The sequence below is a fragment of the Mobula hypostoma genome, chromosome 13 (genome assembly GCF_963921235.1).
Source record: "Mobula hypostoma chromosome 13, sMobHyp1.1, whole genome shotgun sequence".
NCBI classification, from domain to species: domain Eukaryota; kingdom Metazoa; phylum Chordata; class Chondrichthyes; order Myliobatiformes; family Myliobatidae; genus Mobula; species Mobula hypostoma.
Window position 1 is genome coordinate 23,084,946 of NC_086109.1, and position 14,676 is coordinate 23,099,621.

Below are 14,676 nucleotides of genomic sequence, written 5' to 3' on the forward strand. Positions count from 1 at the left end.
TTAATTTGTCCATCTGAGTAGACACGTGCTCATGCATAAAACTGAAAGTTGATCTAATCCAGGGGTTCCCAACCTGGGGTCCACAGACACCTTGCTTAATGGTATTGGTGCATGGCATGGAAAAAAAGGTTGGGAACCTCTGATCTAATCTGAATCAATCCGAGTATAATTTCCACCCATACCTGAATAACCCCAGAGAGGTTGGCAGAAAAACAGATAAGAAGAACTTGCTATACTGCAGATAGAGTTTTGATCAAAAATAGAGGACAGCCAGTGTAACACAAAGCAAATCATCTGGATCTGGATAAAGGACTGAGATGGGCTGCTACAGTTAGACCCGAATCGACCTTGAACATTTTATCCAAACATACACCTATCCTAACATGAATCCGGCACATTCAGTCAGCTCCTGTCAGATGACTAAGTTTCAAGCCTGGGTCAATATTTATCCTTTAACCAAATTAATTAGGTCAGATGATCTATTGATTTATTCCATTTCTGCTTGTGGGATTTTTTGACTGTGGCATGTCCATCTTTCACTACAATTCAAAATAAATAACTGGCTGAAAAGCTCTTTGTGATATCTCGAGCGACCTAAAATGCAAGTTCACCTTTTTTAAAAAATGGATACACTGCACATTCAACACCAAAGCCAAAATCAGTACAGTACTTTCACTTTAAGTGTATTTCTGAACAGACGACACCAGATGGCGAGGAGATAAGTTGGAGAGTAGTGGTGGGGGTGTTTCCGCTGCATGAGAACATTGACTAATCTCTCTCTGTCCTGGCCCATACCTAACGCTATTCACCTAGCTGGGATCACCCTCACGACCACACTATGTATTTTCCTATTCCTGTCTCAGCCACTGTCTACACTGATCAACCACAGGAAGGAGCAGTGTATTTTTCCAACATCTGCAATAATGATGGAACATTCAGCTAAAATATAACTGCTGAGCTTTGGGTTTATATACTTGGAATCGGAGAGTCATAGAGAAGTATAGCACAGAAACAGGCCCTTTGGCCCATCTAGTCCAAGCCCAAACCATTTAAACTGCCTAGTCCTATCAACCTGCACCAGGACTATAGCTCTCCATACTCCTCCCATCCATGTACCTATCCAAACTTCTCTTAATCCCAGAAATTGAACTTGCATGCACCGCACTCTCACAGCCCTCTGAGTGAAGTAGTTGCCCCTCATGTTCCCCTTAAACATTTCACCTTTCACCCTTAACCCATGACTTCAGGTTGCAGTCCCACCCAACCTTAGTGGAAAAAGCCTGCTTCCATGAATCGGAAGACAGAAAGATAATCAGCACTGGCCACAAAGGAGGCTGAGAAAACTAAAATGATTAATTTTTTAATGTATTTATAAATGTATGTCTGCTGGCATACAACAACTTGAATTTAAAAATGCTCCATTTAACTGCTGTCTGATCTTATGCTCTACTGAAATTTGTGGCAACCTGTTTTATGTCAGTTTCCCGTTGGAAGGGTAAGGTTAAAACCACTCCCTCAGAATATTGCTTGCCTTCCCGTGCATCATAGCGTCGGAGTTAAGGACCAAACAAGTCGGCCCCTGATGGTGAGCTAACGTTTACAGATCTGCAGAATGCACGCTCACACACACACAGATCTCTGTCCTGCCAAATGGCAGACAAGACAATGTGGAATGGAACCGGGCTGATCACAGTAACTCATTCACTGTCTGCAGCGGGAGAGGAAACGAAGAATACAACCGAGTTGTAGAAAGGTCACCCTTTCCTTCAGGGGAGGTCAATTAGAAGAAAAATAGTCTTGTTTGTACTGCTGAACTGCACGTCAGAACATCACATGGCTTTCAGTACAGAGTAAAAGTGCAACTATGCAGTAAGCCAGTGACCAAGCTATCACTGACACTTGGGAAGCACATATTCACATGCAAATTCACATGTACATAGTTGCACACATTGTCACAGACGCATACACGTTCTTCCTTTCCCCCTCAAGAGCTAGAAAGCTGGAGAAAAAATTTCAACCATCCCTGACAGCTTTCACAAAAGATAAAACTGATAATTCTGAAATAACAGCAGTATTTTTTTCAAAACAGAACAGAAACAGCCCGATTAAGATTGAATCTCCCCCTCAGCTTCCGTGACAGAACAGCTGCAGAGAAGCCCCCTGTGGTTCTGTGATACCCAATATCCTTAGCTCCTCCTGTGACCCTGGGACTGGGCCAAGACATGGCAGACAGAGGCTTCAGCAGATGGGGCAGACCAAGCAGAACAGGAACCCCTCTTGAATCTAATACAGCTACATGTGCTTATGCAGGACCTTGAAGTAGTGAAAGACCCAAAGATGCACCAGAGCAATAAAAAATCCACGTTGACCCCGAGCCACGCCGAGGCAAGCAAATAGCACCCCACCAATGAGGAGCAGTAAACGAAGTGACAAAAGAGGGGAGGGAAAGAGATGTTGAAAGTTGAAAGGACAGACAACAACCAATGTGCAACAAAAAAAAAGGACAACAAATTGTTCGGTACAAAGAGAGAGAGAGAAAGAAAACAATAAATAAATAAGCGATAAATATCGAGAACATGAGATGAAGAGTCCTTGTAAGCCAGTCTAGTTCAGTGACAGGCGAGTGAAGTTCAAGAGACTGATGGTTGAGGGGTAATAAGTGTTCCTGAAACTGGTGGTAAGGGTCTTGAGGTTCCTGTACCTCCTTCCTGATGGCAGCAACGACCAAGGCCTGGTGGTGGGGGTTCCTGAAGATGGATGTTGCTTTCCTGCGGCAGTGCTCTGTGTTTATCTGTGCAATGGTGGACAATGTACCTTTTGGAGGCTTTTTCACAGCAGGCCATGATGCAACCTGGCAACTTCAGAACTGGATGCCAGGTTGCTGGAAGACCTAACTGAGTATAATGAGGTGTTGAAAATCAAGGATGAATTGGAGGGGCTCAGAGGTCGCACGAGAAAAGGTTAGGGACGGGCAGGATAAAAGCATGGTGAGATTTGAACACATTGATGAGAATTTTAACTAGCATTCGATCACATGCCATTGTTCTTGACTAGGTCACTGTCAAGGAAGTTGGTTAGATGAGTATTTGATGATCGGCATGGGTACAGTGGGCCAACGGTCCTGTTTCTACCTAGCATGAACTGTGGCAAGGCTGATGGATATTGACGGCAATATTTTTTGAAGAGAAATGTGGAAGGGGTGGGAGGTGGGAGGCTGGCCAGGAATGCAGAGGGATAATTGAGTTTGGAGTTAATGAATGCATAATCCCCTTACTTGGCTTAGTCACTTCTTGTCTGAATTAGCAGCAGATATGCCAAATGAGCAGTAGCAATGGCACCGCTCAGGAGGAAGATGGCTGCAATTAAGACTAAACACTAGAGATTCTGCAGATGCTGTGTATTGCAATTAAGACTGTCAGATCACCTCACACCACAGTTCCCTTCTTCTCAATAGGTAGATCACAACAACCTATTTAAAAATAATTTTCTCTCTTCCTCTGCTTCATTTTCAAATTACATGAATTCTGTGTCTTCTGGTTATAAAACTTGTTTCTCTATATTTTCTCAAAAGAAAATACTTAACAATTTTTAACACCATTCTTGGCGGGGAGGGGCGCCCATTCTCAGGATCCACTGATTTAAAGAAATGTTCATGAAACTTTCGTGCTCTTTTCAAAATTATTTCCTATCCCTGGCTGCAAATTAACACGTGTTGCAAGAGATAGCACCTCCTCACCAAAGACTATTCCTTATTGCTGACCACCTTGAGAAAAATAGATTAGTTTTTAGTACAGAGTATTAGCCTTCCTGGTGTGTGTGCAATGCCTAAATTCAAAGCTTAGTTATTTTGGATTAGTTCCACTGAAAGACTTAATGCCAAAAGAAAGTTGATTTGCACAAATGCCCTGTTAATGCACCAATAAACTCTTCCTGCTGATGGCCTCTGTTTGAAGTTTTTCCCCTTTGTTATTGTGCAACACGTAATTTTGCAAAACAAAACTTCAGTGAGTGGGTTATGGTTTAATTTGTTTCTTGTTCCAGTAGAAAGGAGCAGATTTTTACAGATTTTTTTCCTTTAAAGCACAGAATCAGAATCAGGTTTAATGTCATTGGCACACGTGAATTTTGCGGCATGCATCAGCAGCACATTGCAAAGCATAAAAATAAAAACTATAAATTAAAATAAGCATATATAAAAACAGAAAATGAAATAAGTCGTACAAAAAGTGAGGGGAAAGAAGATTTAGGTAGTGTTCATGAGTTCATAGTCCATTCAGAAATCTGACGACCAAGGAGAAGAAGCTGTTCCTGAAATGTTGAGTGTGTCTTCAGGGTCCTGTACCTCCTCCCTGAAGGTAGCAATGAGAAGAGGGCAGGTCCTGGGTGATGGTATGCCCTTTTTTTGAGGCATCACCCTTTAAAGGTGTCCTGAATGCTGAGGAAGCTGGTGCCCATAATGGATCTGGCTGAGTTTACAACTTTCCGCAGCTTTTTCTGATCTGTACAGTGGCCCTTCCGTACCAGAAGATGATGCAACCAGTTTGGTATATCTGTGGAAATTTGCAAGCGCCTTTGGTGAGCAACTCTGCCTCAGCCAAATGTTAGCAAACACAACCGAACGGTTAGAGTGAAATCGTAGGATCAAGTTATGGTCACGGGGACTTAAGGAGATGAAGGAGCCCACTCAGTCCCTAAAGACTGCTTCATCATTTAACTAGGTCATTGTTCATCTGGACCAAACCCTCCACTTAACTTAGTCCTGTTCCATATCTTTAGAAGCCTTTTATTTTGTCTTGAAAGCTCCAGAAAAAAAAATGCACAGCTTTTTGTTAACATGGGTTGGTGGCTAGGGTAGCAGTGGTGGTTGGGGAGGGAGCTGTTGGGGAATAGTGTTGGTATTACAATAGGGAAAAAATTACTGGGGAAAGGTTTTTCCAGTTGTTTTAATTTTACTCTCTTGTGCATTTGGGTTTTAATAGTAAGAAAAATTACATCATTTGAGCTCATGGGTTGGATAATCCCTGGGATATGGTACTGCCTGTCCAGAAAGGCCATGGTAATAGCAGGGACCAAACAGTTCCCTGGTCAGCATGTCTAGCGTCCTCTTTGTCTCCTCTTACCCACTCTACATTCTCCAGGCCTCTTCACCCAAATCCTCAGTTTGCAAACTATCTGTGACAGAGGGTACAATCAGCTTTGGACACTCCCGATAGCTTGAATGAGCTTCTCTTGTGCTATAAATCTCAATGGACCGAAGAGTTGTATAATTGGACTCGAAGCCATCTCTGGACTGATCAGTAATGGATACTGTTCTGGAAATTTGGTACAGACACATATAGAGATATAAGAGAATCATTAACTGTGTTATATATGCAGCCTTGTAAGTAAGCACAGGTTGCGTGTCTAACTCCTCTCTCTGTTGCCAGAAGCGCACTGTTTATTTACATTTATATATGGCATGCAGTCTGTTCCTTTCAGCCCACTGAAGCTAGATCTAAGCAGGGGAACAGCGAGTGAGATATTATGGAGCTCTCAAACATTCACACAGCACTGCTGTTATCCTGTTTACACAGGATGATTTACTCAAGACAGGAACTGAGAATTCTTCTCTGCCAAACCAATGTCTACTTGTGAGGCAAGCCATACTGTGGACACAGGTTCCTCATTATAAAATACAGAGATGCAGCAAAAGATAAAGGAGGACCCTGTAATACAGGCAGGACATTTCACAGTGTACTACAGACAATGAAGGGATTAAACAGGAGGGAAACATTAGAGTCAGAGAACACTACAGCACAGAAACAGGCCCTTCGGCCCATCTAGTCCATGCCAAACCATAAATTTGCCAAGTTCCATTGACCAGCACCTGCACCAAAGCTCTCCACATCCCTTTCATCCACGTACCTATCCAAATTCCTCTTAAATGTTAAAATCCAGCCCGCATCCACCACTTCTGCTGACGGCAACTTGTTTTGCACTCTCTGAGTGAAGAAGTACCCCTTAAACATTTCACTTTTTCACTCTTAACCCATGACCTCTAGTTCTAGTCTCACCCAACCTCAGTGGAAAAAGCCTGCTTGCATTTACCTATAATTCAGGTGCTCAAGACCTGGCAACATCCTTGTAAATTTTCCCTGCACGCTTTCAATCTTATTGACATCTTTCCTGTAGGTAGGTGACCAGCTGCGAACAATACTCCAAATTAGGCCTCACCAACATCTTACACAATCCTATCTACCTCTGATGGCACTTTCAAAGAATTATGGATCTATCTTCCCAGATCTCTCCAGTACTGATTTTAAGATTTCCTTGGTGATGATTATCAACAGAAGACAGGGAGAGCTGTTCATGGTGTCATGCACACCTGAATATACTAAGAGGCTGCGTAATCTTGCCTGTGTGATGAATTCTTTCCAGATCTCTGCAATATAGTGATTTGCATAAATCTATTACAAGGTAGAGTCACTCCCACAGAATCCCAATCCTGCAACTCCCACTGAGATGTAACATGTCTCTCAGCGGAATCCATACAAATTCCTGGACTTCAGAAGACCCACTCCCACTTGTTTTACAACATCACATTTACCACATCTTCAACTTACACAGCTTACTCACAGAAACTACTAAAAGTCATCTCACAGCCAAGGACTGGCCTTAAAGTGCACTTATTTATATGAGTCAGGGTATAGCTGGAAAGTACGTTCCAGGAGAGAGTATCTGGAGAGATGGGTTTAGGAAGGGCATTTCCAAAGGAGGGAACTGCTAATGATCTCTGTGAAGAAGGGTGAGAAACGTACGAGATCAGCAACAAAATACCTGTCCCTATGATCCCTGAGCCCTGATTCAGATAAGAACTGGAACATGGAATATAGAAGAGGCCATTTTTAATCAGTTAAGAGCTTATCAAAAACACCCAAACACTAATCCATCCTACCTACACCATGTCCATATCCCTCCATTTTCCTTACATCCATGTGCCTATCAAGATGTCTCTTAAAAGCCCCTAATATATTTGCCTCTACCATCATGCCAGGCAGCTCATTCCAGGCACCCACAACTCTGAGTGAAAACTTGCCCCTCACATCCCCCTTGAACCTACCCCCTCTTGCCTTCAATGCATGCCCTCTGGTATTAGATATTTCAACCCTTGGAAACAGATCCTCTCTGTCCACTCTGTTGATGCCTCTCATAACCTTGTAAACCTCTATCTGATCTCCTCTCAGTCTCGGGTGCTCCAGAGAAACAACCCAAGTTTATCCAGCTTCTCGTGATAGCACATGCCCTCTAAACCAGGTAGCATCCTGGTAAACCTCTTTTGCACCTTCTCCAATGCCTCAACATCCTTCCTACGGTGGGGCAACCAGAATGGAATGCAATACTCCAGGATGAGGCCTAACCAGAGTTTTATAGAATTGCAACATAACCGGTTGACTTTTGAACTACTAAAAGCAAGCATTCCATAAACCTTCTTAACCACCTCATCGACCTGCGTAGCCACTTTCAAGGAGTTATGTACTTGGAGGTACAATACTGACAATGATTATTAAAGTTCTGTGATGCAAACATCCTTCCTCAGACATAATCTTCATGCCTACATTTCTGTTTATGCAATGATCCCAGAACAAATTAAATAACTGTGACTATGACACGTTTTCCATTTCTGCCATATTATTGATACATTCACTTTCATGGATGTTACACAGACAGGGCATTTATTGCTTCCTCCTGCAAGATGGTGGTGTCTGTCATCTCTAATTGTAATGATCTATGGTGTCTGTCCTTGAAACAGGTAGCGTAGTGGTTAGCACAACGCTTTACAGTGTAGGCAATACGGGTTCAATTCCTGTCGCTGCCTGTAAGGAGTTTGTATGTTCTCCCTGTGACTGCCAGGTGCTCTGGGTTCTTCCCACATTCCAAAGACATACTGGTTGGTAGGTTAATTGGTCATTGTAAATTGTGCCGTGATTATGATAGGATTAAATAGGGGGATTGTTGGTTGGCACAGCCCAAAGGAGGTATTCCACGTTGCATCTCTAAATTAATAAACAGAAGATTCCAGGTACAAATCCGCATCTGGCTAAAGTAGTGCAGATGACTTTACTGGATGAGAATAAATGGACTCTATCTACGTTTGATATACAGAGATGTGAAATATATTTTGAAGTGCATTTCTTGTGTAACAACATGTCTCTCCTGCATTCCTCAACATTCTCTTCCTTTCATTGTGAATCCACGAATAAAGGGAAAAGACAACAACATACCATCTTCACTGGTGTGTGCTTCTGTACCAGCATCCTGCACAACATCTTCAGCAGAGGCAGGGTCCCCGTGAGGACTCTCACTAAAAAATAAAAGACACCTTGTAAAGAAGGAGAAATGTGTTCATGTTTGTGTCAAACTTAATGGGCGGATGGTGGAGACACAGATACTCAGGCCTTGCCGATTTTAAATAATCCTTCGTCGACTCTTTCCCAACATCAGGTTAATCTGTCTGCCCGGCCAGCGGAACGGGAGCAGAAATTTAACGGCAAGTGGAGGTGGCTGGGGACCTGTGAGGACTGCTCTGGGTAGTCAGTGCACAAAGGAATGCTTGGCAGGAATCAGGGTGCTCACAAGATCTGACTGGTTGGATTGAAGGCCAAAGAAAATCAATCAGTAGTAGAGGTGTTGTTTCTGACTCTTTTAGCACACTAATTGTCCTAAGAGAAGCATTTATCATTGACAGGATGTGGGTGTTGCCAGCTAGGCCTGCATTTACTGCCCTTGAGAAGGTGGTGATGAGTTGCCTTCTTGAACCATGCAGTCCCTGATGTGTAGGTACATCCACAGTTCTGCTAGGGAGGGAATTCCATGATTTTGACCCAGTGACAATGAAGGAACAGTGATATGTTTCCAATTCATGATGGTGAGTGACTTGGAGGGGGATTTCCAAGTGGTGGTATTCCCAGGTATCTGCTGTTCTTGTGGTAATGGTTGTGGGTCTGGAAGGTGCTATCTTAGGAACTTTGGTGTGTCGTTGCAGTGCGTCTTGTAGACAGCACACACTGCTGTGACTGTTCGTCGATGGTGGAGGGATTGGATGCTTGTGAAAGGGGTACCAATCAAGTGGGCTGCCTTGTACTGGATGGTGTCGAGCTTCTTGAGTGTTGATGGAGCTGCTCTCATCCAGGTGAGTGACGAGTATTCCATTACACTGCTGATCTGAGCTTTGTAGACAGCGGGCAGGCTTTGGGGAGTCAGGAGGTGAGTTACACGCCGCAGGATTCCTAGCCTTTAACCTGCTCTGGCAGCCACTGTGTTTACATGGCTAGACCAGTTAATATCTTTAATAGCTTTCTTGGCTGAATATCACCTCCTTCTGTGGATACTTTGCTGGATAGCATAGTTTTCCCCTATTACCTGGTTAAATCTGCCTTGTGGTGACAATAGTTTTACAAATTCTGAATGTTTATCTGAGCCATTGCTTTGCAATTGAGGTATCCTTGTTGATGGCCTAGCAGTAAATTAAGAGGAAGACATACTGAAGTCCTGAGATTAGTTTTAAATGTGAAACACTCCTGGCAACGTGGTTGTCGGGCTCAGGCCTCAAACGTTGTCAGTCATTGAAAGGGCATAGGGAAACTTGGAAATCCCACACAAGTGAGCTTAGTTGTGCTCTCAGGTTTTAGTTTCACACCAGCCGAGGAAACCAAACGAGGGGATTTTCCAAACCTTTTAGGTCACAAATAGGTAGTGTTAGGCAAAGACTCACCAGTAATCCTCTCCTGTCAGCCCCTTGTCATACACAGGCCCTTCCAGCTCCTTTTGTCCTGGGAGAATGGTGTCATGGTGTAGAATGATGGACTTTATCAGTTCATTGATATGAGATTGGCAGGATACTTGATCATGGCCCTCAGGCACGGACATGAGGGTGGGCCCAAAGCAGATAGCCAGGTTGTACGGATCCATCATGTTTTCCTCACTGAACTGCGATAAGCTTCACAAAAAAAAATATAAAACATTTGATCTTTTAAATTTTAATGACTCAATCAATTAATTAATACTGAACATGAACGAAAATGTCAAACTGCATTGGTATTAATGTTGAGATGTACTTTCAAATTCAACTTTTACTCTGCAAGAAGTGAGCAGCCAATAAGAAGCTAATATACTGAACTGATAAGCGAGGCTTTGGGCCTGCTCCAGGATTCCGACCTCAGGACTCAATTTTGGTTCGGAATGCTGTTGTTTGCATGATTTGTGTTTTTTTTCCCTTTCTCTTGCGCATCGAGTGTTAGTCTTTTATTTTTATTCTTTTCTCTAATTAGATTCTTTCTGGTTTCTTGCTTTGTGGCTCCCTGTGAGCAAGCAAATCTCATGGTTGTATAATTTATACATACTTCGATAACAAATGTACTTGAAATTGAAATTTTGTATTTCTATAGCATCTTTCACATATTGAGAAGCGATCCAACCCTAATCTTCACTGGTAACGACTGCCATATGCACAGAAACGCACATGAACATATGCTGACTCTGAACTGTGACTATTAAATCCATCCAGCTGCTTCTGATTCTGGTTAGCCAATGAAGCAATGTTGCATGCGTACAATACATCTGGCTTCACTATGAGTGGCTAGTGTGCAGAAACATATGGTACCAATTTAATCCATTTTTAAAAGGATTTTTCTTTGTGTGAGTAGCTTGCAACGGAATGGAAAATGCTCTCATTCTAGACAATGGCAGGACGGATACAGAAATGTTAACAAACAGAATAGATCTTTATACTCCCCCATAAAATACTCAAACTGAAAGGGCAGGTTAAACTAACGATTAATTGCTTTATTTCTGGAGGTGTTTGAAGAAGGAAAATGTTGGCCTGGACACAGCAGGATTACTTGATGCATGAATATCATGACCAAAAGAGGTAAGAGACCACACATACTACAATGAATGCATTATCTGCTGACTGTCCAAAAACTTCTCAACATTTACAAAGCACATATCTGGACTGTGATAGAACATTCCCAACTTGAACTGAGAGCTGTTCCAACAACACCAATGGAATTTGACCATCCAATTGACTGCAACCTAAAAGCCCACTCCTATGACCAGTGCACAGTGTATCAGATACAAAACAGAGTGCAGGGACATACCAAAGCGTATGTACATGATAATATACATATAAGTGGAAATAATTTGGAAGATAGTAGCATGGGTGGTTGATGATTGGGTTGAGTTATTCTCCGAACTTGGCAATTTACTTCCAAACGTTTCATTACCATAACGAGGAGACATCGTCAGTGGGCTGTTAACGCAAACACGTGGCATGCAAGAGAATTCCTAGAAGTGTGGTTTTCAGCGAACAATTCTATAAACAAACACGTAGACCTCAATCCGACTTATGAGCCGATGCGGGCAAAATTCCGGACCGCAATGCACGAAGTTCGCCACACAACCAATCAGCGGCGAGATTTCCTCCCCACATCAAACTGAGTTTCCAAAATGACGACCAGTCAGCTGACTGATAAGTCTATGAATGCCCAGCATTCGGAGGGCACACCACAATAAACAATCCACTGATGATCTCTCTTCATACGGTGAGGAAACGCTTGCAAGCAAATTGCCAAAATTAGACAAATACTCAATCCAATCATACATAAGTACTTTGATAATAAATTTTCTTTGAACTTTGAAGCATTTCAACAGCACCTCTTTTTAAAAAGTACCATCTATCACTTAAAAGCTCAAGTGCAACATGTGTTAGCAGAACACAACTGAACAGTCCTTTTGAAGTTACATATTGCAAAGCAGTGCAGAAGACGCTTGCTACCACACACCTCCAAGATCCCAAACTAGTGAGAGAAAAGAATCTGCAGAGTACTCCAAGGAATCAACAAACTTGGGTCAAGAATTTCAAGCACTGAGGGAGGAACTAACAGCTGAACTAGAAATGTTCTAGTTCTGCCTTTTACGCAGATAAGGAGGAATTTCTTTAGCCAGAGAGTGGCGAATTTGTGGAATTCGTTGTCACAGGTGCCTCTGGAGGCCAAGTTATTGGGTGTATTTACGGCAGAGGTTAGTAGATTCTTGACTTGTTAAGGCATGAAGGGATATGGGGAGAAGGCAGGAGATTGGGGCTGAGAGGGAAATGGATCTGCCATGATGAAATGTTGGAGCAGACTCGATGTTCCTCTATCTTATGGTCTTAAACATACCCACGTGACAGACACATTGATACTTACTGACTGAGGAAACCAAAGAGATAGCGCATAATGATGATGGTGGGTTTTGGTAAAGTCAGAAGGACTTTGCGGATTTGAAGAGCTCTCTCTTCAAGGTTTTCGATAGCTGTAAAGAGCAGGAACAAAATGCGTTAATGCAAATGAAGGTTGGACACTGCTCATTCGCATACGTTCTATGTTCTCCTCCATCTATTGAAGGGCATTGTATGATATTCTATCATAACAGAGAGAGCAACTGATAATAGGCTAAACATACATAGAGCAGGAGCCAAAACAATCACTTACATATGCGCGCTGCTGTACAAGTTTGATTGACATAAGGAACCCTAGATCAGACATAAGGAATCCTAGTTTCTGTCTTTTCTTTCACTACTATCTACTACAAAGGAGCAGCTAAGAAAGAAGATTCGAACTTGCAGTCAAGACACAATATGACCCCTAGACTCAGTCCAAAAGTGGATGATTGCAAATAATCAAAAATACAGGAATCAACTCTGACCCAGACAGTTGTCAGACTATGTTTAAGTAATTAGAAGAGGTAAACATTTCAGGATGACACAATTCTTTTAGCTTTCTTCTTAATCTCTGATGAAGATTAAAAAAAACACCCAGATCTCAATCTAATGAACGCTTTTAACTCAACATTTAAAATCCACAACAACATCTGCAGCAACCCAAACCTACTCTACAAGTAGGTTCAACTACTTAGTAAATCACTTCTTTGGGTAACGCATACGTCTGGGTGTAGCTCTTCAGTCCCAAAGTGTATGACTGAAAAAGGACAAGAGCAAACTGGAAAGGTTCAAATCTTTGATGGTCTCTCAGTAAAGTAGCTCTCTCCCTCCTTTCCCTCTCTCTCACTCACCCGTCAATCCACCCCCGTCTCCCCTTCCATACCTAGTGCAAGTTACCTGTCATCTCACACCCCCCCAGAGTTCACCAAGCACCCTGGAGTCCTTTCTCCTCTTTATAATTGGCATCTCACCTTTCCACTCTCAGTCCTGTGCAGGATCTTGACCCCAGACGTTGACAATTCCTTTCCTCACACAACTGCTACTTGAGGCACAGAGGCTCTTTGGCAGACTGTTTGTTACTACATCATAATTCCCTCTGCTTGAAATCACAGTGATGCCAGGAACAACTTCTGCTTTCTCTGTGCTTATTACAAAGCATAAACAAGCTCCAGAACTAGCAATTCTCAACAACCACAAATTGATTTATCGGTTCTGCTCTCTCCTCTTGCAACAGTTCAACTCAATACATTCCTTAAAGGGACTATTAGATCAGCACTTTACTGGCATCAACAATTTAAAACTTTCCAGTTAGCTATGCTCCTTCTTCATTCACATACTCTAACTACATCTAGACCTACTACTTCTCGAAGGACGAAGCTTAGAAAAGGAATTATTTTTCCAATTTTAATCACCGTCTCTGTGCTTCCTCTTGCTCTTTCTCCATTTTGTTAACGACTTACATCAACCTATCTCAAACTACTTTGATTTTTATGAATGTTACTACCTCATGTCCTCCTTTGAGCTTCACGTGCTTGAGGCACAATCCAGGACATGAGCCCTTGAACATCGGTATTGATGTATTAATGTGCCCAGCACACAACAACTATATAGAAGAATGACCCACTAGGAGATGATGCAGTATTGTTGCATAAGACAGTGTATTGCCTCATCTGTCTCACGGCACCCACTTTGGATTTAACAGACCGAGCACCTTGCTTTCATGGACAATCCTTACAGGTGACAATAGTAGTAGTTGTGAGAAGGTTGGTCTAATTTGGAGATATTGTGGTCCAGCCTCCATCCTATCTACAAGGACACAATATCATTTCAGTGACTTGCCCCTCTCCATCTCTAATTTTTTCTAGTCCTACAATCTCTTTCACATCCCCAGTTTTTATCATGCCACCATTAAAAATAGGACTGCTCATTTGGGACTCTGGTTGCTGTTGTGACTTTCTGATTGGAGGGTTGGTAGTTTGGGGTCCAGGTGGGCGATATGTCAGTTTTTGAGCAAGGGAGGGGTTTAAGTATTTGGTGTCTGATGTTTTTGTCACCGTTTTTCTATGTAGGCCATCTGTTAGTTTTTTGTGTGTGTGAGACGGGGTTGGGGTTTGAAGCTATTGTTGATATTTTTTTGGGGGGGGTTGGAAATTTGGGGTTTTTGACATTCTAGCTGCCATTTTCCATGTGGATAACCTGTTAGCATTTTGTGTGAGGTAGGGGTTTGGGGTTAGCGAGTTTTTGTTTCTTTTTCTTTTGTGTGTGTGTGGTGGTGGGGGGGGGCTGGTGTCTTTTCTTTCAATGACTTCCATGGTTTTTCCTGTATTTCATGGCTATCTGGAGAAGATGAATATCAGAGTTGTATTGTATTCTACATGCACACTCTGACAATGAAATGAACCTCTGATCCAAACAGCTGCTTACATGTGGATCAAGGA

General features: G+C 42.5%; 1 protein-coding gene across 2 annotated transcripts in view; it reads right to left on the minus strand.

Moving 5' to 3' along the window:
• The window catches only part of srgap2 (SLIT-ROBO Rho GTPase activating protein 2), a 198,567-nt gene that overhangs the window by 12,036 nt on the left and 171,855 nt on the right, over positions 1–14,676 (minus strand). For both annotated transcript variants that reach the window (XM_063065453.1, XM_063065455.1), the window contains exons 16-18: positions 12,225–12,330; positions 9,752–9,976; positions 8,262–8,341 (exon numbers count right to left, since the gene is read on the minus strand). In XM_063065453.1, the coding sequence (XP_062921523.1) occupies positions 8,262–8,341; positions 9,752–9,976; positions 12,225–12,330 (411 nt within the window). The remainder of the gene's footprint in view (positions 1–8,261; positions 8,342–9,751; positions 9,977–12,224; positions 12,331–14,676) is intronic.